The 25797-nt window shown below is 39.2% G+C and overlaps 1 protein-coding gene across 13 annotated transcripts in view; it reads left to right on the top strand.

Annotated features, from left to right (window-relative positions):
* LOC149167293 (protein ZINC INDUCED FACILITATOR 1-like) overlaps nt 1–25797 on the top strand; it is a 639590-nt gene that overhangs the window by 168114 nt on the left and 445679 nt on the right. For all 13 annotated transcript variants that reach the window (XR_016260914.1, XM_089432933.1, XM_089432936.1 and 10 more), the window contains exons 3-7: nt 16725–16782; nt 16910–17012; nt 17210–17312; nt 17573–17626; nt 17822–17884. Coding sequence is in view for 12 of the 13 variants with exons in the window: in XM_089432933.1 (XP_089289059.1) it covers nt 16725–16782; nt 16910–17012; nt 17210–17312; nt 17573–17626; nt 17822–17884 (381 nt within the window). In the remaining variant the exon portion in view is untranslated. The remainder of the gene's footprint in view (nt 1–16724; nt 16783–16909; nt 17013–17209; nt 17313–17572; nt 17627–17821; nt 17885–25797) is intronic.

Genomic DNA, 25797 nt, shown 5'->3' with positions numbered 1-25797 from the left:
TTGTCTGCTGGATTATATTTGTGTCACAGAAATGGGTAGTCTGTGAGGGTCTATTTCAGATGGGTTTTCCCCCTTGAGATGTAAAAAAATGTAAAAATCATGATGTAAAGTGTCTTAAGGGTTAGAAAAATAATTTATCGCCTCATAGGTTAATTAATTAAATTTTCTGGACAAAATTAATTAAAATCCTAAGCCAGAAATTTAATTAATTATAGGTCTTAGATAAATTTAAATTTTCCAAAGGCAAAATTCATGGGTCCTTTAAAAAATAAATTTTAAGAAGTCCAGAGACCTAAGTTACCAGGATTCGGATACGGATACGGATATGGATCCGGATTCGCTAGTTTTTTGAAAATCCAGGATCCGGATACGGCAAGGATACGGCAAGTACAAAAAATATAATAATATTAAAAATATAATAAAATTAATAATAGACACAAAATCATCCATTTATATATATATATATATTAAAGCTAAATCATTGTCATTCATTTTGTGCTTTTACCATATATTCAAGTTCATCTTTAATTATCTCTTCAAATTAACAAATTGTTGTTTTTTAAGTTTGCATTCATAAAACACCATCATTAGTTTATGCCCACACACCTATATTTTAAGATTATTAAGACAAAATTAAATTTAAAATTATATCTATATATCAATATGTATATTTAAATTTGTATAAATTTTATATATCATTTTAAATTTTAAATTAATTAATAAAAATTAGAAAATAAAAAATATTAAAATAAAAAATATATGCTGAAATTCCAATCTATAAGTCAAAACTAAATTATAAATAAAAACTAAATTATAAATAAAAAGCAATATAATTTAAAAAATACATACCTATATTTTAAGTTTATTAAGACAAAACTAAACTTTTATATTTTTATATATATATATATTTGAAATTTGTATAAATTTTATATATCGTTTTAAATTTTAAATTAATTAATGAAAATAAAAAAATAAAATACATTAAAATTTAACAAATAATTTTGAAATTTTCTTAACACTTCATAATAAAATAAATATAAATCTAAATACACAATTAAAATACATCATAATAAAATATTAAAATATGAATAGTTGAATGTTAAAATTTAAACACTACCAATTTAAATAAAAAAATGGCATTGATATTTATAATAACGGTTATATAATATAATTATATTTATAATAATAATTATTAAAATTATATAAATAATAACATATCATATATACGGTCAGATTTGAGATTTCCATACGATATTGGATATAGGCTTATAGCGTATATATAAATATTAAATATTAGATAGGCTAATAGCATATATAAATTAGGGACAGCGTATATAATATTTGTTCATAACAAATGGTTAGGGATAACCGTATGTAATGTTTTGTATATAACATAGTGTACGCGATGTTTTGTTATAATATATATAACCATTTACCCATAATATTTATTATGTGCTAGCCGTCCGAGTTGGTGGTGCCGACAAGCTTGAGCGGTTGAGCCCACTGCCAAAAGGAACAGGAACAGGAACATGAATAGTCTAGCGTTGTCTGCCGTCGAGTTGGTGGTGCCGAATGGTCGAGTTGGCTGTCTACGCTGTTCTTTGCGTCGCTGTCTACACTGCGGCTGGATGGGGTGGTCACAGTGTATATAATGCAAACTCGATTCAAATAACAATGCAATATAAAAAGTTAAAAACATTCGACTGTTTTAACTTTTAAAACCACAACCGCAAACCTAAAGTGTGTTAAATTTTTCTGTTTCATTTTGGCGGTTCTGACATACAGTCTCAGGATCCGTTTCGGGACAAGATATCCGTTTCCGTAAAATGAAGAACCGCCACAGTGCCGTATTTCCCACGTTTCCAGGTGTATCCGTATCCGGATCCGGATCAGATCCGTGGATCCGTGGATCTTGGCCCTCTGCCTGCCGGATCCGGTAACATAGCCAGAGACTAAGATTAATTGATTATTTTGCTAAATTTTAAGCCTTTGGTCCCTGGGGTTAAGTCAAAGTCAAAATTTTGAGGAAATTAATTCAAAATTTTAATTTTTGAATATTAAAATGCATTTAATTGAAAAATTCGAAATTTCCTCAATATTTAAAATTTCAACAGATGAGATTAAAAGTGATTTTGATCCTCATCAACGGTCGAGATTACTTTGACAATGATCACTCAAACTAGCCGTTGGAAGATTTATCTTTAAATAGGAGGCTAGTTGTCAGTTGAGATCATTTGATCTTTGAGTTGTGTGCTAAGTGAAAGCTCTCTTGTAATCTTTTTTATGAGCAATAAAGAAAGACTTTGGGGTTAATTTTTACTGGTGTTATTCTTCGTGGAAATGCTGCAAGATGTGTTATTTTCATGCATAGATTTACTTTTAGCCATTGATGATATCTTTCTGAAGAGTGATTTGAGCATAGGTATCTTGCTCAGTCACTGGGGTTTGAATGGTAATTTAAGTTTTGAATATAATAGCAGGTATCTCTATTAAATATGAATTTTATTATCGTTTTCTCCCTCTACATTAATGGTTGAATTGAGTTGTGCAGGAAATTCTTGATTTTTTAGATCATCGGGCGTTCGAGGAAGTTTTCAGTTGGACCATCCAACTCCCGATTCGTATTTTCTGAAGAGCCCAGCTTGATTGCATCCCAGACTTATCATGAGAAATTTTGTTGTTGATGCATGAAGGGTTTTGGGCAAAGCACCTTTGTTTAAAATCAAAATTTCAAATTTTTTCTGTGCTAAATTGATAAATCTGGCTTTTAAGAGCCTTAGATTATCAGAGCTGGGAGTGGAGTTGGACTCACACTCGCCAGATCTGGTAGATCTGTTGTTCCTATGCATAGATCTGTAAATTTTTTCAATTTTTCTGACTAGGTTTTTTGGGGTTTCATTTTTTTTGCATATCCGGGTTCTGGGTGTTTGTGTTTTCAGGTACACGTTGCATATCTGAAGGAGAAGTTAGATTTTGAAGCCAGATCTAGGCCTTCGAGGATAAGATCTGGCCTCAAAACCATCTTTTGCAGGGGCCTTGTTTTGCAGTCCAAGGTTTCAAATCTTTTCTAAATTTGGACAAAGTTTTTAAGGGTTTTATTAATAAATCTTGAAGTAGAATATAACATTTTACTCTGGAAATTTATGGGTCATTGTTGGGATATCGTTTTTTAAAATCTTTGGGTTTTATTAAAAAAAATTCAAAATTTTTTTAGGCCCTGGCCTTGCTGCTTTCTCTCATTTTGCAAACGTTTTTTGATTTTTAATCTTTCTACAGCCTTCTTTAGATCCTCAAAATCTCGCTGGAAGCATTTCGAAATATCTTCCATCCTGACGCAGTCCTTCAACTCACTGTCCGTCCACCTGCAAAACACTGCGCATCAATTTCTATTTGCTAGCACGCTACCCTTCTGCGTTTTTCTCCCATCAAACCCCCCAGCTCCGTCCAAAACTTTTCCCTTCCATGCATTCTCTGCTCCAAACCAGCATTCATGTCCGTCTGTCATCCGAGCTCCTCACACCTAGCCGCAACTACCTCTCCCTCCACGTAGCCATCCTTCCATTGCTGCCTCAACCCTTGTCTCAATTCTGCACCTACGATAAACCCTCGAAGTTTTGTCAAACCCGTAGAAAGCAATTACGCTGCCATCCGCAGCCTTTCCAACCTGCAAAAATCGCTGCCATCGACCCTTCAAACCTGTGTCTAGCTCCCTCATATCTCCACAGATCCCTTCTGCTCTCGACTTTCCATCGCAATCCTCAATTATGCCCTTCATCTGCATTTGCAAACACATACAACAAACATTCCATCTCCATTCGACTGCGTCATTCCTAAACTGCTAACGCTCCTTCCGCCGTCGAACTCCCACAAACCTGCACACAACAGCAAACTCGTGTTCGATTTTATTTTCATTAGCTTGTATGCGTATGGTGTTTGGTTTAGGTCTAGATATATTTTATTTTTCTTTTATTTTCTATTTCATTTAGTTTAGGGTTTAGATAGATTTAGCATTTCGATTTTCATTTTTATTTTGTTAAGTTAGGTTTTATATATATATTTTTTTGGTGTATGACTTTGGTTGTGTCATTTTAATTTACAAGAAAAGGGAAATCTAAAAATACAAAAAAACAAAAGGGGAGTTCGATTTTGGTTTTAATTCCATTTCATTTTGATTTCTCTTTCTAAAAAAAAAATGAAAAATCTTAAAATTTAAGACATTGTTGACCACTACGTGTCAACTACCCATAGCAGTACACCCCCTTTTTTCGCAAAAGGGGTAGCGCTTAATTGACATGTTTGTACCATTCGACAGACATCATGTTATGTTGTAAACCCAGTCTGCATGTATAAATTGTAAATAATCTTAGCAGATCTGAGTCATGTATGTAAGTTGCCTAGTTGGACCTAATTTTCTAGTGATAATCTACGTTCCGGAAGGTTTTTTGTCTCACCGATCCATGATCGGCAGAGTTTTCCTTTAGCATAACTCCAAAGTCGGAATGAATTTTGTCATTAGAATCTTAGGGGAATCCTAGTGTGTTGATCTGCTAGATTATATTTGTGTCGCAGAACTAGGTGGTCTATGAGTGTCTATGTCAAATGGGTTTTCCCCCTTGAGATGTAAAATTGTAAAAGTCATGATGTAAAGTGTCTTGAGGGTTAGAAAATGTTTAATCCCCTCATAAGTCCTAAGTCCTAGGTCCTAGGTGATTTTCCCAAAGGCTAAGTTCGAGGATCCATTTAAAAATAAAAAATAAAAAATAATAAAAAAATATAAATAATAAAAAATTAAATTAAAAAATTAAAAAAAATAATAATAAAATTAAAAAATAGATAAAAATAATAATAAAATTAAATTTTTTTTTTTGAAAAAATAAATAAAATAATAAAATAATAATAAGTCAAAGTTTTGAGTAAATAAATGCAGAATTTTAATTTTTTAATATATTAAAATGCATTTAAAAAATTCGACGGATGAGATTAAAAGGGATTTTGATCCTCATCAATGGTCGAGATCATTTTGACATGGATCACTTGAACTAGCCGTTGGGATTTTTTTCCTTTAAATAGGGTGCTAGGGGTCATTTGAGATCATTCGATCTGTGAGTCTTGTGCTGAAGAAAGCTCTCTTGTAAACTTTTTCTTGTGCAATAAAGAAAGACTTTGGGGTTGAAATCTTGCTGGTGTTACTCTCCTGAAGTGCTGTAAGCTGCTTTATTTTCTGCATAATTTTATTTTCAGCCATTAGTAATAGCTTGGTGAAGAGTGATGTTGAACACAGGTATCTTGTTTACTCACTAGGGTTTTAATAGTAGTAGAATTTCTGGAAAGAATGGCAGGTATCTCCATTGGATTTGGAATTCAGTACTGTTTTTTCCCTCTTTATTGATAGCTGAAGTGAGCTGTGCAGGAAATCCAGATTGAGAAGATCAACGGGCGTTAGGGGAAGTTCTAGGCTGAACCAGCCAACTCCCGAAAAGCATTCTCTTGTAGAGCCCAACCAGTTTCGATTCTGGGTCTATCATTTAAGTTTATTTTTGAATTGCATGAGAGATTTCTGAAGTATCTCATAGTAAAATTCTGAAAATATTATTGAGGATTACTGACAAATCTGGCTGTTGTAGAGCCATAAATCTGTGAATATTGTAATTTCTTGACTGGTTTGTAGGGTTTTAGTTTTAATCCTTGCATATATCATCTCTGGGTGTTTGTTTTGCCATTGCAGGTTGCAGGTCTGAGAAGAAATTTTGTTTGAAGCCAGATCTAGGCCCTGGAGGGCAAGATCTGGCCTTAGGATCAGTTCTTGCAGGGTTTATCTAAAGAGATTTCAGTTCTTTTCAGGCTGTTTACTGTTGCCCAGGGTTTCAATTTTGCAAGAAAGTTTTTCGAATATTTTTTTTAGAAGTTGTACACTGCCCTGGGCCTGCAACAAGCTCTCCCTCAATTCCTCACGCAATTCTGTCAATTTCACACTGCAGGTCTACCCTTACTACGCCCATCTCTCCACGTGATCAACTTTTCTGCAGCCATATTTCTCCATCGATTCACCATTCAAGCCTCTGCAACGAATCTCAAACCTGCGCAATTCACTGGTCTCTTCATTGGAGCTCCACGTAGCCTTCATCCTCCGCATCAGAACGCCTTCTCCGCAGTGCCTTCATCTCCTCGATGTTGCCATTAAAAAACCTTCAAACGCAGCCCCATTTTCTCATCGCTGCCTTCCCTTCTCTGCGTGATCTCCCTCACTCCTCCTTCCAAACCTTATAACTTGTCCATCTGCCATCGTATCCATCTTGCAACGCAGTCAAAACCTCTTCCATCGTCCCTCACGCAGCTCCTTCATCGTCTGCGTGTTTCCAATCTGATTTGTTCCTCTGAAATTCGCTTGCCCATCCACGCAACCCTCGATTCCTTCACGCTGCCCACACAGCTCCAACTCTCACCATCGCTCCAAAACTTGCACGCACAACAAACTTCGAAATTTTTGCTGTTGTTCGTATTGCCTTGCTGCTCCAATACACTTCAGCTCCATTCTTCACCTCTCCACGCAATCATTGTCTTCCCCCACGTGCAGCGTGCAAACCCTTGCTGCTTCCCTACCTGCAGATTTCCTCCCTTTCAAACCCGCCGTCAAGCAAACCTCTTGCGTCTTCTCCTCCCTACGGGCAAACAAATTTTCGGAATTTTTTGAATAGGGGGTCAGGATTGTGCTTATATTTATTTTCGTTGGTTTAGCTTTAGGATAGATCACATAATTTTTGTGATGGTTAAGTTAGAATAGTTAGATTTTATGTGATTTTTTAAGGTAGCGTTTTTCCTTTTTTTTTTTTTAATTTTAGTTTCAGTTAAAAATTGAAATCTTTAATTTTGGTATTAGACTTACGTTAGCCTAGTTCAAGTTTTAAATTTATTAAATTTTGGGTTTTTGTTTAGCATTAGATTTCTTTAAATAGATTCAATTTTGTTTAAAGTTAGATTTAAATAATAAAAAATCATAAAAAAAATTTGAAAAAAAAAAAAATTGAGTTTCATTTTTTTTGTTTAGCTGTTAATCTTACTTTATAAAAATAAAAAAATAAAAAATTCTCAAGAAAGCATAAAAAATAGTCTTTAGGCTTTTCTTTTTTTTTTAGAATTTTTTAGATTTAAGTTTCATTTATTTAGCCTTTAGCTTTTTTGCTTAGCCTAGTTTTGTTTTATTTGAAAATATAAAAATACAAAAAAAAAATTGGAAATATTTTGCCAGATTTAGTCTTGGCTCAGGGATTTGTCATGTTTGTGATATATCTTTTCTGCTGAGGCTAAAATTTTGATGTGGGATTAATATTTATTATTTTTCATGTGGTTAAACATGCTTAAATGCTCATTTGAAAATTAGCTATATGAAAGTGATAACTGGTTAGCATTTAAAATTACGTGGTTATTTAAAGCATTTAATCTTTCAAATTTTAATTGCTGGAATATTGTTAAGCCATTGAGCATTTATTGATTATCTCGCATTTGGTAAAATTAATCTTTGTTTGGGTTATTTGATGGTAAATGATTGTTAATGAGTTCATATTTCTGCAGTATTTGATAAGTAATTATTCAGTGATTAACTCCATAAGGCACTGGCACATTAACTTATAAAATCAATTAAGTGCTTGTTTCCCCTTGTGTCTCCCAACCCAACTGGTCCACAGTTGGTCATCTATTGTCCCATAGGGTCTACCCTCCTTAGCCGTGGGAGACGGCTTAAACGGAGAGATCGGGGATCAGGGTGACAGCCCCGGGTCTGAGTGTTGTCGTGACAATCTGTGCGACAACAGTCCTAAAAAAAATCTAAAATATAAAAGAAAAAAGGGGTTTCATTTTCATTTTTTAATGTGACTTTGAGATATTTTGAAGTTTTAAATCGAAATAAATTTCACATTTAAAGGTTTTAAAATTTTTATGTGGCCACTAGCCCATAAATTTTTTAAAAAATTATTAAATCCTTTTTTATTTATTTATTTTGGTCACATTTAGTCTTGCTTAGGATATTGAGAAATTCACCTAAGGAATAATTAAGTTGTCAATTTAAAGTTTCTTCTTGGTGTCTTTTTGTGCTAAGGCTAAGATCTAAAAAAAAAAACTTGTGTGGTATCAAAATTTTTCCTTAGTTAAATGTGCTTAAATTTTTTTATATCCTAAGTTTAACTATAGGAAGGTGGTAAATTTTCCTAGATTTTGGGTCACTAAGCATAATCATTTAAGTTCTAGGATCTAAATTGGTTGGCATTTAAATTTTGTGGTTGTTTAAAGTATTTGAATCTCCTAAAATTTAATTGCTAAGATATTGTGCCTGTGTTGAATATCTTGCATCTACCTATCGTCATTGCTTGGATTATTTAATGCTCGTTACATGCTAGACATTTTACAAATGTTTTCAAGAGATTTTTAAAGAATCTTGTCATGGAACTATAATAGATCGCATATCTCTGTTTCTTAAGCTGAATATTTGTCAAAATCTATTGACATTGATATCGATTTGCAAAGTACTTTTTGTTCTCTTTGAGCTAAATTGTATCAAGAAGATCTGAAACATGCTGGTGTTTTAATCATAATATCTTCAAGAGTTTATCATTTAAGTCTTCATCTAATAAAGCGAACATCTCATTTGGGTAATTGAAGGCTTTAGCAACGCAAGTGTTTCCCCATCCTCGAATCTAACTTCTTCCCATCTTCCTGTGCATTTGCATATAGGTTAGCTCTGCATAGATAAAATTTACTTCCAAGCATAAGCTTAGTTGATAGACAGATAGATCTCCATCCGTCTTTTATTGAGAAGCCTGTTTTAATAGTACTTAAAATGGTGACCTTGCAGTCGTCAAAGCCTGTAATATTCCTAATTAGCCATGGCTTATTGGAATATTCGATTTTGCTCAATTTTGCCTTCTATAGTTATTTATAAATAAAAAGGTGAGGAAAGGGGAACATAACTCACTTTATGAATAAAGTCACTCCCTAGTAGCACAACGTTGTAACTTAAAAGGGGAGCCAAGGGGGCCCAAGGACCACGTAGAGAAAGGGCCCACGTAGACACTTGGAGGGACTGCGCAGATGGAGAAGGAACACGTGGCAAGAGAGAGGCTACGTTGGAGGAGGTGGGCCTTAGGGTTTTGAGAGAGGCCAACACTATAAAGGAGAGAGGAGCCTCCTCATTTTGATCATTCGATTATGTTGCATTTGAGCTAGTCACTTCGACCTAGAGCACGCTGGCTGTTTAGCCTGTTTGTTGCACTGTTTAGTGCATCGAGTGTCTCTATTCGGATATCTCACCCTTAGCCCCGGAGGACTTTGAGTGCCTGCTCGGGCAAGGTAGTTTTATCAGTATTTTGTAGGAGGAGCGATTTCTAGATTTGAGGAGGAGCTGAGCATTTTGATGACTGCGCAGTCTTGAGAGGGGAGGACGCAGTTACTTTGGTAGGAGCTCCGAATTGGGTTTATGTGGAGGATTTGAGCTTGGAGATTGAGCAAGGGATTAGCCCTTGCATATTGGAGGATTTGGCAGAATTCCAGGTAGAGTTTTGGAGGATTTTCTTCAGGGGTAGCGCAGAGCCTTGAGGGATTGCAGAGATCCCCAAGGGGGTGATTTTCGGGGGTTAGCTATTTTAGAAAAGCTTTCTGGGATTTTCTGGGTTTATTGAGCAAAGGCCGATTCCAGAGTTTCATCATTTTCTGAGGAGGGGAACAGCCCCAAGTCCTCATTTGATTCTAGCAATAGCAGCAGCACAGTTGTTCTCCAGCGGCTTGGACGCAGTTCAGAGAGAGGCCATTTACTTACCATTCTGAGTGTATTTCTTCACTTGCCTTATGCAAGTCGAGGTGCTATCTTTCTAATCACCTCTTGTATTCTTTCATTACTCAGTATAATAAAATGGCTTAGTATTTCTCTCCGCATTTTTCGAGTATCTGCTTATATTCCATGCAATGTTTTAAAAAACAGCCGAATCGAATCCGAAACGGCCGAGTTGATCCAAGTCGTTGGGATTTTTTGTGACCCGGCAGAAAAAACGGAACGGGAGGCCGAGTCAGTCAAGTCAGTCATGACTCGGTCAACCCGGCCGGTTCTGCAATAACTCGGCCGAGTCAATGAATGCGGCCTGTAACCCCAAAAAAAATGCGATTTTTCATATTTAAAAAAAAAAAAATTAACTGTTAGTTGAGTGTTGGGGACTCCAAGGTGTTTTCTAAATTAGTTAAATGCTATTTGGGGTCCATTCCCCTCTCCTAGTATTGATATGCTATTCAAATTTCATGGTAATGTTAAATTCTTAAAGTAAAAGTGACATTCTCCTTAATCTTCATTTTCATCCTTTTACTTAAATTTTTAACATTACCATGAAATGACTCAGGATGTTTGAGAGTGGTTCCGGCCTCATTGGATTTCATATGGAGAAAGTAGAATTTTAGATTTCATTCAAAATCCAGCAGACTTATCAGTTTTTCAGGATTTCAAGATTGGAGGATTGCAATGTTTCCATTGAATTTTTTCATGTATTAGGGTATGGAACTCGTATTTAATCAAGAGCACCAATCCCTCTATGTACCTTGATGTTAGTGACATTGGTTGTCGAACTCCTCTGGGATTCGCTCCCAAACCAGGAGCTTCTGAAAATGTCACTCCCACTCCCGTTTTCGCTCTCGCTCCCCACTTTCGCTCCGGCTCCCAAGTAACACTGAACCAGATGATGTTGGCAACTCTAGTAGTAGCCAGTAGTACTGGTCATAGACTTTTGTTGTAGAGGCCATTTATAGCCTCCTTGGTTATGTGTTTTTGTTTTGATCTCTATGTCATCATTGTGTATGTATTGGACAGTGCACTGGGTGCCATTTTGATATAATGGATATATTCATGAGCCTAATTTGATCATATGTTGTCTTCCATCTATATTCTAATGCTATGTGTTTGGAAACATGAATGAAAATCTTTAAAATTATGTGTTTTTATAAAAAATAAATATTTAATGTATTTTTTACAACGACCGAGTCATTGAAATCGAGCCGGCCGCGTCGATACCGAGTTAGAGTCGGAGTCGGAGTTTTAAAACATTGATTCCATGTATACATTATTGTATGTTGTACTATTGTTGTTTCTCTGGTTGGAGTTTGCTTGTGTTTGAGGGATTCCCCTGATAAGGGATATTACAGAGCCACAACTCTCTGCAGCGCCAGAGGCACCGGGTATGTTAGAAGTTCAAGAGAGGTATCGTTAATCACACTTTAGTGTGCTTCTCCTGACCTTCTCTCTGCCAGTTACTGCGAAATCAGGCTCAACACAGAAAGGATTGAAGGATTCAAAATCTAAGTAGGCATTTAACTAAAATCAACCAAGATTCGTGCATCTCACATTAGTCTTAGGATCTGCATTTCATATAAGATAGTCATTCACCTAAGCAGCAGTCGCTAATCGACTACTTGGTTTTCATTTCCCTAGCAAGATCGTTGACTCCATAAGGCACTGGTATTAACCAAATTCTAGGTCTTGCTAAATCTTAATCAAGTACTTGATCACCTTGCTGTGTCTCCCGAACTGGTTGGTTCCCAACTAGTTCTTCTTCATTCCATTTTTTCCATAGGGTCTACCCCCCTTAGCCTTAGGGAGACAACTTAAATAGAGAGATTGGGGATCAGAGTGACAACCCTCGATCTGAGCGTTGTCGTAGTGCCTAGACATTCTATGCGACAATAGGTACCTCGAGGATCCTGCCCCTCATCACTTGTAGTCCTCTTGACTACAGCGCGATGTCTCCCCACTTCTTCTGAAGTGGCACATGAGCACTCATGGCACAATTATCGTCTGTCTCCACTTCCTTCTCTGCCCTTGCTTGCGCTGCCTTGGTCTCAGAGGCCTCTCCCTTACTCTTCTTCCTTGGACACTGAATCGCATAATGACCCAGCTCCCCACAGTGGAAGCATTTGACCTTGGAGAGGTCCTTCTTCTTCCGTTTCTCCCGCTTTCTCTCAGATGCTAGGGCAACATCTTCCTCCTCCTTCTTGATTCTGATCCCCTTTCCGCTGCTTCCCACCTTGCTCAGCCTTCTAATCTCTTCTTGGCAAAGAGCAGCCCACATTTCCTCCCAATCTAGAAGGGTCGCCCTGCCCAGTATGCTCTAGACAAACACCTCCCAGTCTTCTGAGACTGCATTCAGGGTTGTTCTCACCATCAATTCTGGATCCGGCGTTGCCCCTATGGAAGTCAGCTAATCCCGGATCTCTTTCAATCGATCGAGGAATGGGTCGATCTGTTCTCCCTTCTTCATCTAGTATGATCACAGTTGATTTTCTAGTAGCATCTTCCTCTGCACGGAAGTATGCTGATACAACTTGGTCAGGGCCTCCCACATCTCCTGTGCCATGTTCTTCTTGGCAATATGTGGTACTATATGATCCTTGATCCCGTCAAGGATGATACTCTTAGCCCTCGCCATTGCATCCTCGTACCTGTCGTTATCAACCGGGTCAACTGGGATAGCTATCATCCTTAAGGCGAAGTGCTTGACACGATTCCTGTCTAGTATGGATAAGATTTTGGCCTTCTAGACTACGAAGTTTGAGGCTCCATCCAGTCTGTCTTGGTCTCTTACTCCATGTAGTGCCATTTCGCTGCTCCTCTACTTCCCTCCTAGAAGTTCTCAGTATGACTCCTCTGAGCCTCGATTTTCCTCTTGGAAACCTTTCTTCCAATGTTGAGATGCCCCTCTCCAATCGTTTGTGCAACTGCAACACTGATCTGGATTCTTTGGCTAGAAATCCACCTCGGCAGAAACTCCCTCTACCTTGGCCTTGCCCTGTTAGGTACTGTTCTGACTACAGTACCCCACCAATTCCACTCTGCAACTTAACCGTAGCCTCCTAAATGTTGATTTGGGGTAGCATCAGATGTTCTCTAGCCACGAAATTTAGTGGAGAGGCTAAGGCACATGAGATCTCCAATACCCAGAAAGGGTTTGGGCAGATTCTAATAAGTTTGGGAGATATTAAAATAATTAATATTTTTAATGGAGTCCCTAAGTCTAAACTTAGGGAAATTAAAATATTAATGTGAATTAATATAAAACTGTGTTAGAATGGTCCAAAAGTCATGGATCAAGCCAGATCTAATCTTAGCCATTGATTAGGGACTTAATCTCAGTCGTTGATTTTTCAACGAGAAAAGTATAAGTGGAGGCTTGAGGGTCACTTGGAGAACACACCGAGTTGATCAAGATTTCGACTTTCTGAGGCAGTGTTTGCTGAGGAAGTCGAGAGAGTGATCAGAGTTGCAGTTGAGGGGCAGTGAATACAGAAGCAGATAGGCAGACATAGTGCCAGGAGGATCAACGCAATAGCTGGGAAAGTTGACACAGAGGGCAGAAGCCGAAACTGTCGGGAACAGCTAGAACTGCCAGGAAAGTTGACGCAGAGCGCAGAAGCCGGAACCGCTGAGAAAGCTGATGCAAAGGGCAGAAGCCGGAACTGCTGGGAAAGCTGACGAAGAGGGCAGAAGCCAGAACTGCCGGAACATCCAGGAAAGCTGACGTAGAGGGCAGAAGTTGGAACTGCTGGGAACAATCGAAACTGCCGGGAAAGCTGACACAGAGGGCAGAAGAGGCTGACGCTGGGGTTTTTCGTGGGGAAAAGTGGAGTTGAGGAGCTGCCGGAGTGTTTATCTGAGGTTTCAGCCGGAGCATCTGTCTCCGAAGGAGAGGTACTATTGCCGAGATTATTCTCTGTTGGGTGAGCCGTTTTTGGCACCCAGATTGTATTCAGAAACTGCATAATAATAAAACCCTCAAATAGTTGCACCGATTTTCCTGCATTGGGTTTTTCTGGAGACATTGGTCCAAAAACAATGGTGTCACTTGTGTGCTTGTTTTGTTTCCTTCAGTTGATGATCTGTAATGTGTTGAGCATGTACTTGTATTTATTTCCAGTATTTACATGGTAAATAACTTGTTAATTAACAGAACAAGTAGGTAGGAATAAATTAGAAAGTACATGAAGGGTTTCTAACGGGTTAGACTTAGAAATTCCAACACTAAACCCTAGCAAACCGAAGGTTAGAGCTCCTAGGCTCTGCGCAATCCTGGCACAGGCAAATTAGTCTCCTCAGCCAACTGCGTCAGCCCTCCTGGCCTCTATGTGGCTCTGCGTGAGCCTGCCTTTGCCTCCCTCAGCCTCTGCGTTGTCTCTTCCTGGCTCAATCTTGATGATGTAGGCACTGCGTCATCCCTTCCTTACTGTTACTTTGCTAGGAACAACTTCTATCACTCGGGACAACTATTTTCTGTTGTTGCTGCTCTTTTCGACTGATGTCCTCAGTTCTCCTGCGATCTGCAACCACGCTCCAATACCATGTTGGAATTTCTAAGTCTAACATGTTAGAAACCCTTCATGCAATTTACTGATTTATTCCTACCTACTTGTTATGTTAATTAACAAGTTATTTACCATGTAAATACTGGAAATAAATACAAGTACATGTTCAACACATTACAGATCATCAATTGAAGGAAATAGAAACAAGCACACAAGTGACACCGTTGTTTTTGGACTATTGTCCCCGGAAAACCCAATGCAAGAAAACTGGTGCATCTATCTGAGGGTTTGATTTATTAAGCAGTTTTAGAATACAATCTGGGTGCCAAATCTGGCTCACCTAACAGAGAAAAATCTCGGCAGTAGCACCTCTCTACTCGGAAGCAGATATTCTGGCTGAAACCCCCGATAAACACTCCGACAACTTTACAGCGCAAATTTGCCCCATGAAACCCCGACGTCAACCTCTAGGGACTGTGTCAGCCTCTCTCTAGCCCAACGTTAGCCCAGCGTCACTCTGGCTTGGCCTGCGTCAGCCTCTGGAGGCACTGCGTTAGCCATCTGGCCCTTTGCATCACCCACGCTGGCCCTCTGAGGCACTGCGCAACTCCTGGTTGCCTCTGCGTGAGCCCTGGCTGGTTCTGCGTGAACCCTTGGTTGCTTCTGCGTCCCTCTCTCCAACTACTGCATTGATCCTCTCGGTGCTATCTCCGCCTCTCTGCTTCTATATTCACTGCCCCTCAGTTGCAACTCCAATCACTCTCAACTTTCTCAGCAAACCCAACCCCAGAAAGTCGAAATCTTGATCTCTTGGTGTGTTCTCCTAGTGACCCTCAAACCTCCTCTTATACTTTTCTCGTTGACAAATCAACAGCCGAGATTAAGTCCCTAATAAATGGCTAAGATTAGATCTGGTTTGATCCATTTTTTTGGACCATTCTAACACAGTTTTATATTAATTTACATTAATGTTTTATTTTCCCAAGTTTAGACTTAGGGACTCCATTAAAAATATTAATTATTTTAATATCTCCCAAACTGTTTAGAATCTGCCCAAACCATTTCTGGGTATTGGTGATATCATGTGCCTTAGCCTCTCCACCAATTTTTGTGGCTAGAGCACATCCGATGCTACCCCAAATCAACACCTTGCTCTCTCTACAACTGGGTAAGTTGAATTGCTCAAGTGTGTCTCTCCAACCCCATCAACTTGCTTTTATAATCTCTTTTTGAGCAATCAATGACCATGATATAATCAAAATCGATGGTTGATATCATCTTGACCCCATCAAATGGCTTTTTTAGAAATCTCTAGAGCTCAATCAATTTTCCTCAATTAATTTGATTTAATTAACCAGTTTTCTTAAGTTAGACTTAGGGAAATTTTAATAATTGGCTAATTAATCTAATTGAGGTGTTTTCTTGCGAAACCTCTTTTGGGTATTGGATAAAATGTGTTCCTTAGCCTAATAGACACCATAGAAACTAGAACATTTGTTCACTGCTACCAAAACCTAACATAGATCTCGAATGGTTTACTTGATTTGCCAATTTGGGCACATGGGTTTGCTTTGAAAAAAAATGTAGATGATTTTTGACATATCACTTGACTCATTTGACCAAGTATTGACCCCGATATGCCTTATTTAGCCCACTTGTGCCACAAAAGGAGGATGGATACCTTTGACTGGCAATATCTCTCTGATGCCTTCATATTTTGACAAAATTTTCATGTGGCATGGCAAGTGAAAATTATGATAAACAATCTGACCCTTTGTTGACTTTTGATCCCTGAGATCTTGCACAGTGGGATTTGTGTACTACCATGGATGCGAAATATTGAAAAATGTGAGACTGCCATTTTGAGAACTGAAAATGGATGATATACCAAGGCCGGAGAATACATACAAAGTCTATGACACATGGCCATGTGGATAGGAGATAGGTGCATTCAAGGTATGGCTGGACTGACCCTACAAACAAAGATTCAGCCCTACAAAACCAAGGGCTCCTCTAAACCATGTGTCCAAGTAGGTCGACCTTTAGCCTTACGATCCTATACAGGACAAAAGGACCTAAGACTGGAGTGTAAACAGATTGGGCATGTCTAATCATAATAGGCCTAGGACAACACAATACATAACATCATGTGGCCTACAAGGCTATGACTTGCATTCTCTGAGCTTACAATGGTGCTGTCAAATAAAAAGAAACACATATAGGTACCCCTGCTGAAATGAGGGGTAACATGGCCCAAAGAGAACAGGAAAACAGAATATAAAGGTCATGAGATATTGTATCAAGTGCATTTTTCCCAAGCATAATTCTTTATTTTTGTTTGGCATAAATAGGGTCAAATAGCTTCACCAAAACTATCCTTCTGAAAAGTGCTTGTTCTGCAGGTAAGGGATTTCCATATTGGAAAGACTAAAGATATTGGGTATTATGCAGGTTGTATAGGTCAGCTCTAAAAACCTCGCTTATATTTTTTTGGCTTAAAATGCATTTAGAATTATACACCCAAGTTTGGTTAGAAGTCATATATGAGGTTTTAAGAGTTGTTGTTTTGGCTTCTGTTTGTCTGCAGGATCATCCTTCATGTGTGGCCGCTTTTTGACTTCTGTTCTTTGGGGAATGGCAGCAGACAAATATGGGCGCAAACCTGTTATGATCATTGGTGTCTCTTCAGTGTCAGTGGGATTAACTCTGTTCCCTTTATTCTCTAACACAATATGCACAACCTTGTTTATTTTTTATGAGAAATCATATAGTTTGGCTGTTGGTGTATTGAAAAAATATTTTTTTAGGAGGTAAAAGAGTTTAAGATTGTCTTCTTACAAGTGGACCATTTTACACTTCCATATAATGGGTACATTGAATTTTGCAGAGTTGTATTCAATACTCTTTTTGGAATGAGCATTAATCTATGGATGGCTATGTCAACAAGATTTCTTCTTGGAAATTTCAATGGCCTTCTTGGCACAGTAAAGGTAGGATCAACTTTGGATTGCTGACCTTTTATGGAGTGTAGTGGTAGGATTAAGATCGTATAAAATAATATTTCTAAGATAAAAGTAAACATTGGCAGATAAACATGTGTTCTTTTATGCAATGACAAATCTTGCATTAATACAAAAAATTCATTTTAATGTGTGCAGACTTAAGAACTAGATAAATTGTTTGCCATAGCTGTATTAAATATATCTCATTCATATGTAGTTTTTGACATTTTGACATGGTTGTTTCACAGGCATATGCATCAGAAATCTGTAGGGATGAACAGCAAGCTTTGTGCTTATCAGTTGTATTGACCTTTCCCTCTTTCTTTTTATTGTGCCTTAGTTATGATGTAATATTTCATTGAACTCACCAGATGCTTGTTCACATGGTTGTATGGTAAAAATTTTAGATGCAAAAAGTACTTATTGATATCCTTTAGTAGCTACAAACCAACTTGTTTTGTGTATTATAGTAACATTTATCTTTAAATATTTTTTAGGTCAATACTACATGGGGAGTAGGTTTGATCATTGGTCCAGCAATTGGAGGTTTCCTTGCTCAGGTATTTATATGTAGTATTTTTATGAGAACTTTTTATCTATTAATCTGGGGGATGAATGTCCTTCTTCACAAACACATACATCATCAGTCTGGATATGATTACATGGGCATGCAACTCGTGTCTTCATGCAATGAAGTTGGTGGGCTGTACTTTGCATCTAAACCAAATTTGCTTCGTCATTGTTATTTCTAGCTTTTAATTACCAGTGCTTCATAAACAGTTTTAGGTATGCTGATTGTTATCTCCCAAACCTGCACTCAAAGTCATAAAGTCTTAAAACACAAAGTGCATCCTAGGGGAACTCAGATAAGGCTGCCCACTGTCACCACAACAGCTGCTCCCCTCACTTTAGGCTGACTCTCCTCAAGAACCAGGGGGGATTGCCTAAGTTATGATTGCTAAGGCTAAGAAATGCAGGCTTAAGGTGATATGAAGAGTGAGTGTTAACAAAACAAATGTTGTAGTATAGTAGAAATACAAATGGAATGAGAAAATGAGGTGAATAATTAAAGGAAGAAAGAGATGTTAATACTAATAGTGTTGACCACTAAAGTTGCATTTGAAGAATTTTTGAGGACTCCATGTCAAAAGTACATTTCAGAGCATTCCAACACTTCCATATCATTCAGAGTTCCAGATTTCATCAGGGATTTTAATCCCCTTCCTTCTCTCTCTCTCTCTTCATTTTGTACTTAGATTCCACAACCCTATAGGGATATTGTAAACATGATACTAACATGATGAGTAAAGCTATGTGACAGGCCTAGGTAGCTTGGGAGTTTACTATCAAGTGAGTCCACTCTAGGGAGTTTTTTTCACTTAACTAATTATTCGTGCTTTTCAACACTGAATAATTAGTTGAGTTTTTTCTCTCAGATATACCCCCAAAGTTGAAGTGTGAATTCTTTGTTATTTTTTGTAGCATCGGAGGTGTTCTAGTCTCGAAATTTTGTGGAGAGGCTAAAACACAGTAATTCTCCATTACCCAGAAATCTTTTCGGGTAATTCCACCTAGAAGTGTCTCAATTAGATTGTTAGCCTATTTTTAAATATTTCATAGGTCTAAACTTAGGAAAATGGGTTAATTAATCATAATTAATTGCAATAAGGTGTGAATCATCTAGAAACTCACATGGATCGATAGGGAAATAATTTTAGCCATCGATTGAGATTTAATCTTGGCCATTGGAGTCCCAATAAAAGATTATAAGAAGAAGTTGATGGGTAGATGGAGAACAGATACACAAAGATCAATTTCTTTGGAGAGTTCGATTTTCTAGAGGCAGCAGTTAGAAGAGTTCAAGCTAGAGAAGGAAGCAAAGATAGAGAGGGGCATGGATAGTGAGCATGGAGGAAAGTTTTTCCATATCCAAAGAGTTAGCAACAGAAGGGCTGTATTTCCCAGTGGAGTTGCGTAGATGCAATGCAAAAGGCTTTAGAGGGAGATCAATTTTGCTGAAAGAGAGATAAATTTAGTAGTTCTTGGTCTGGAAATTCTCCAGAAGGCCAAGTGAATTTATCCCAGAGGCAGAGTCAGCAGGGACGTCATTTTTCTTGCAGTTCCAGGGTTAGCGAGTTGGGGGAGGCACTCTGGGAGGTTGAGGAGTGAGGTGTGGTTGAGGTTGAAACTTGGGGAGAAGGTCGGGGAAGTATTTTGGTGAGGATAGCAGCTATTTTGGAGTTCATTTTCAGCAGGATTTACAGGTGGGTCGAATCACCCAAAAGTTGAGCCATTGAGGGAAAATAGGGCCGAATTTCCAAGGTCAACCATTGGCGAAATCCTTCGTGAGTTATTCTGGGTATTTGGTGGAGAGGCCGTGATTAATTTCCCAGAATTTTCTAATCGCCGGAGAGGGCCCTAGCAGCAATTCTATTCAGCCATCAATGTATTTCTGGGCATCTTTAGCGCAGAGCTAGAGCAGTGTAGCAGCAGATTGGAGAGGGGTGACTTATCTATCACTTGGGGCTTTGCTAGCTTGCCTTGAGCAAGCCCAAGTGGATTCCTTGTTGCACCATATTGTACACCCTTTATTTATCAATAAAATGGCTCAACAACTCTGTTTTTGGTGCAGTTTCTTGGTCTGATTGTGTGCTTATTGTTTTATGGCTTTTGTCTATGTTTTCTTTGCATATTTATTCTAAATTTTCCCTAGGAATATTACAAAATTTTCACTGTTGCTGACTTTGCATTGTGCTAACTACACTGCTGCCATCTATGCACTGTGCTCCCCAACATCTGACTGCTACTAGTCTCTGCAACTGTCACTCTGGCATCTGACTACATCAACTGTCACTGATCCATCCTACTACTGAATACTGTGGGCCCCTGTAGCAAGGTATTGATCCATGAGGTGGACTCCTCAAGGCTCGTGCTCATTTGTAGCACTCTGGTGCTACAGCACCAAGTCACCCCACCTCATTCGTGGAGGTATCTCGACAAACATAGCGAAGTCTTCCTCCAGTCTGGAGGAAGACTATTGATCTCTGTTGAAGCTGCTTGCTGGTCCTGCTTCTCCTCCGTGTCCTACTTCCTGAGAGGACACTAGGTATTGTAGTGACCAAGTTCACCACATCTGAAACACTTGACCTTTGATAGGTCCTACTTATTCTTCCTCTACTCTCCTTGTCCCTGACTAGAACCCTTAGATGTGAGGGCCAAATTCTCCTCCTCCTTCACCTACTTTGATCCGCTGTTGCTGCCACTGATGGAGCTCTTTAGAAGATCTTGTTGTTTTTTGGTAGCATTGGGAGTGCTCTAGCCTTGAAAATTGGTGGGGAGTCTAAGGCACATGAGTTCTAAAGAACCCATAAATTGTTTGGTAAAATTTCACTCGGATTGTATTTTATTAAAATAATTAATATTTTTAATGGAGTTCCTAAGCCTAAACTTAGGGAAATTAAAATATTAATGGGTATTAATCAAAATGTGGGTGAGAATGATCTAGAAGGCAGATCAAGTGATATTTTAATCTTAGCCGTTGATTAGAGACTTAATCTCGACCGTTGAAGACTCAACAGGAAAAGTATAAAATGGAGGCTTGGGGTTCATTTAAAAACACACACGGAGAGAACGAATTGATCTGCAGTTCGATTTCTGGGGGTAAGAAGCTGAAAAATTCAAACTAAGTGATCATTTAGCAACAGAGGCGCAGTGAGAATCCGGGAGGACTTTTCAGAGAACACTGACAGAGAGGTGGAGAGAGCTTGTAGAGACGCAGTGCAGTAGCTGGGAGAGATGATGTTGGGCCAGTCTGGGCCCACGCATCCTTGACGCACAGCCAGAAGGGCCAGTGTAGAGCAGAAAAGCTACCTGTCACGCAGAAGTCAAAATTGTCGGAAACAGCGAGAATTGTCGGGAATTGCCAGAACAACCGGGATAGCTAACGCAGAGGGTAGAAGCGCTGACACAGGGCTGACGCAGAGACTCAAAGGTTGACGTAGGGCCTACGCAGTACCAGCACAGAAATAGCTGGGGTTAGCCAATCTTGTATTGGATCAGTCGGAATTCTGCCAGGTGAAGTGAGGTAAAACTCACTCAGATTTTCTGCCAGTATTTTTCTCTGTAAAGGATTGCTAGATGAGCATCCTAGATTTGTATTCAGATATTTCTCCGGTATAATAGTAAACCCTCAAAACTGTTGCACCGACTTTCCTGCATTGGGTTTTTATGGGGACTATTGTGTCCAAAAATAAGTGTGCCCTATGTATCTTGTTCTTTGCTCTATTTTTTGTTTCATGAGGTCAAATATTTAATTAGTGTAGGCTGTAGAAGTAATTTGCTTCAGTATTCAGAAGAATAAGTTGATGAATGTAATTTAAAAATCAAGTAGGTGAAGTAGATTCAGATTTGCTGCAGTAGGGGTTCCTTCAGTGTAGGAATTTTCACATGGTATCAGAGCGTTGATTTTGAAATAGGAAGAGCAGATCCAATGCTAAGTAGTGAGGCCAAAAGCTGCACTTGGCAGCAATTTGAATCCCCTTGAAGGGATTGCGCAGTCCTTACTGGAAGCAGATCCGAGGAAATCTCTCTCTGAGTGACACGACAGAGAGGTACGATTTCCAGTTCGTAAGTTTGCAGAGGTAGAGGGAGTAACACAGAACCTCAATGCAGTGCTTGAAGGGCGTAGTTTTTGATGAGGCAAAAATCCTCTGGAAAAGAACAAAGACACGTAAAAGGGGAATTTTCTCCTCAAAGAACTTTTTGCGAGAAAGTTCGAATTTCTCACTTGCTAAGCAGCTGAGCAGTGCTAGGCAGTGACTAGAGGAGTCAGTTCGACAGTTGGGTGAGATGGCATCGCATGGGCTCAGAGATTAGGACAAGTTGGATGGACCCTCCAACTATGTCATATGGAAGACTAGAATCTTAGATGTTTTGTAGGAATATGATCTCGAGGCCTACATCAAAAGAGTTGTAACTGTTTCTGTTGACAATGATCAAAATAAGAAGTACAAGGTCGAATAAGGGAAGGCAAAGAGGCTCATTCTCGATGGAGTTCGAGATCATGTGGTCTCATAATTGCAGGGCAAGGATATAGCCCGAGAGATGTGGGAATCCTTGTCGTCACTATATGAAGGTTCTTCTAAACAACGGAAGATGTATTTAGAGCAGAAGTTGCAGTGGACCTTGATGCAGAAAGGACAAGGGGTGTACCTCCATCTTCAACGTCTTCAGGACACCAGAGACCAGCTTGCTACAGTGGGGTCCACTCCTTGCTAACTGCGATGGTGAGGATAGTCCAGAATGGAGTCTCGGATGAATGGAAAGTTTTCGTCCAAAGCATATTGGGAAGGGAAAAACTACTTTCATGGGAGGAGATGTGGGCGACTCTTCAACAGGAGGAGTTAAGGAGGGACCTAGTGAAGGTCAACCTCAATGGCAGCAATGGGAGTGGTACAAAGATGAAGGAGAAGGAGGAAAACGCAACTCTAGCATCAAAGGGACAGTAAACGCAGAAGCGGAAGAACATTTTGAAGGTGAAATGTTTCAGTTGTGGCGAGATGGGCCACTATGCATCCCAGTGTCCTTTAAAGAAAAAGGATAAGGATGAGAAACATGATCCTAAGGCTGCTTTAGCAAAGATTGACGAGGATGAGTTTTCCATGAGTGCACACGCATCTCCAGGAGGGAAAGGGGGCGATATTGAGCTGTAGTCAGGAGGACTACATGTGGGTAGGATCCTTGAGGAGTTCACCTCTTGAATCAATTCCTTGCTACGAGAGCCCAAGATTCAGCAGTAGCGAGATGGACTTAGTGTCAGATAATGCAGTGGAGTGTTTGGAGGATAGATGTAGTGGATTGGGACCAGAAACTGATCAACGCAGAGCAAGGTTGGCAGTGGTGAAGAAGTCAGCAGCAATGCAGAAGATTTAGAGGGTTAGCAGGAGTCAGAATCCAACATTCATTGTATTATGCTAAACACAGTTAAGTTTAGCTAATTTTGGATGTTTTTTAGTTGCTTCTCTCAGCAATTGAGTTGCAGTACGGATGTAGTGTTAGCAGTGGCAGTGCTAGCAGCATAGTCGATGCAGCGTTTGAGAGGGAGTTGTAGTAAAGATGCAGCAGTGGCAGTGGTAGTGTCATGGGTAGCAGTACAGTAGCAGCAGCAACAATACAGAAAGGAGGTGCTTCAGAAATAGAGTAGCATGTAGGTTGACATTGTTTCTAGAGAAATTTCCTCGCTAAGAGGGAATGTTGGTTTTTGGTGGCAATGGAAGTGCTCTAGCCTTGAAAACTAGTGGAGAGGCTAAGGCACATGAGTTCTAAAGAACTCAGAAACCGTTTGGTGAAATTCCACCCGGATTGCATTTTATTAAAATAATTAATATTTTTATTGGATTTCCTAAGTCTAAAATTAGGGAAATTAAAATATTAATGGGTATTAATCAAAATATGGGTGAGAACGATCTAGAAGGTGGATCAAGTAATGTTTTAATCTTAGACGTTGATTAGAGACTTAATCTCGGTCGTTGAAGACTCAATAGGAAAAGTATAAAATGGAGGCTTGGGGTTCATTTAGAAACACACATGGAGAGAACAAATTGATCTGGAGTTCGATTTCTGGGTCTAGGATGCTGAGAAATTCAAACTAGGTGATCATTTAGCGGAAGAGGGGCAGTGAGAATCTGGGAGGACTTTCCGAAGAACACTGGCAAAGAGGCAGAGAGAGCTTGCAGAGAGGCAGCGCAGTAGCTGGGAGAGATGACGCTGGGCCAGTTTGGGCCTAGGCAGCCTTGACGCAGAGCCAGAAGGGCTAGCGCAGAGCAGAAAAGCTGCCTTTCACGCAGAAGCCGAAACTACCGGAAACAGTCGAAACTGCCGGGATAGCTAACATAGAGGGCAGGAGAGCTGATGCAAAGCCTGAAAGGCTGACGCAGGGCCTACACAATGTCAGCGCAGAAGTAGCCGGGGTTAGCCAGTGTTGTGCCAGATCAACGAGAATGCTGTCGGGTGAAGTGAGGTAAAACTCACTCAGATTTTCCGCCAGTATTTTTCTTTGTAAAGGATTTCTAGATGAGCATCCTAGATTTGTATTCAGATATTTCTCCTGCATAATAAGAAACCCTCAGATCTGTTGCACCAGTTTTCTCGCATTGGGTATTTTTGGGGACAATTGTGTCCAAACATAAGTGTGTCTTATGTATCTTGTTCTTTGCTCAGTTTTTTGTTTCATAAGATCAAATATTCAATTAGTGTTGATTTTGGGTAGCATAAGATGTGCTCTAGCCACGAAAATTGGTGGAGAGTCTATAGCACATAAGATCTCCAAGACCCAGAAATGGTTTGGGCAGAATCTAACCAGTTTGGGAGATATTAAAATAATTAATATTTTAATGGAGTTCCTAAGTTTAAACTTAGGAAAAATAAAATATTAATGTGAATTAATATAAAACTGAGTTAGAATGGTCCAAAAGTCATGGATCAAGCCAAATCTAATATTAGTCATTGATTAGAGATTTAATCTTGGCTGTTGATAGGCCAACGAGAAAAGTATAAGAGGAGGCTTGAGGGTCAGTTGGAGAACACACCGAGAGAGATCAAGAACTCGATTTTCTGGGGCAAGGTTTGTTGAGGATATTGAGTGAAGTGATCTGAGTTGTAGCCGAGGGGTAGTGAATACATAGCAGAGAGGCAGGGTTAGTACTAGAAGCATCAGTGTAGAAGCTGGGAGAGGGTTGACGCAAAGCCAACTAGAGGCAGCCAGAGGCCACGCAGAGGCAACCAGGAGCTACGTAGAGCCTGAGGAGGGCCAGCGTGTGAGACACAGAGGCTCCAGAGGCTGACGTAGGGCTCCGAGAGGCTGACGCTAGGCCAGATAGGCTGACGCAGGGCCAGAGAGGCTGACGCAAACCCTAGAAGCTGCGCTGGGAGATTTCGTGGGACATATTGGAGTTGGAGAGTTGGATAGGGTGACGTAGAGCAGCAAAAGCTGCATTGTTGCTGTGGGATCGTTCATCCAGGGACCGGTGATTTAGCCGGAATATCTGTTTGCGAATGAAAGGTACTACTGCTGAGGGCATTCTCTGTTGGGTGAGCCATTTTTGGCACCTAGGTTGTATTCTGAAATTGGTAATAATAAAACCCTCTGAATAGCTGCACCGGTTTTCCTGCATTGGATTTTTCCGGGGACATTAGTCCAAAAACAACGGTGTCACTTGTGTGCTTGTTTCTTTTAGTTTATGATCTGTATGTGTTGATACTGTACTTGTATTTATTTTCAGTATTTACATGGTAAATAACTTGTTAAGTAACTGAACAAGTATGAAGAAATAAATTAGATAGTACAGGAAGAATTTCTAACGGATAGACTTAGAAATTCCGACAATTAGTATAAGCTATAGTAGTAATTTGCTTCAGTATTCAGAAGAATAAGTTGATGAATGTAATTTAAAAATCAAGTAGGTGAAGTAGATTT

The sequence above is a fragment of the Pinus tabuliformis genome, chromosome 5_1 (genome assembly GCF_031772625.1).
Source record: "Pinus tabuliformis cultivar Carrire ecotype Pingquan chromosome 5_1, CPIR1, whole genome shotgun sequence".
NCBI lineage: Eukaryota > Viridiplantae > Streptophyta > Pinopsida > Pinales > Pinaceae > Pinus > Pinus tabuliformis.
Note: the sequence above shows the minus strand (reverse complement) of the source record. Positions and strands in the feature narration are given on the sequence as shown.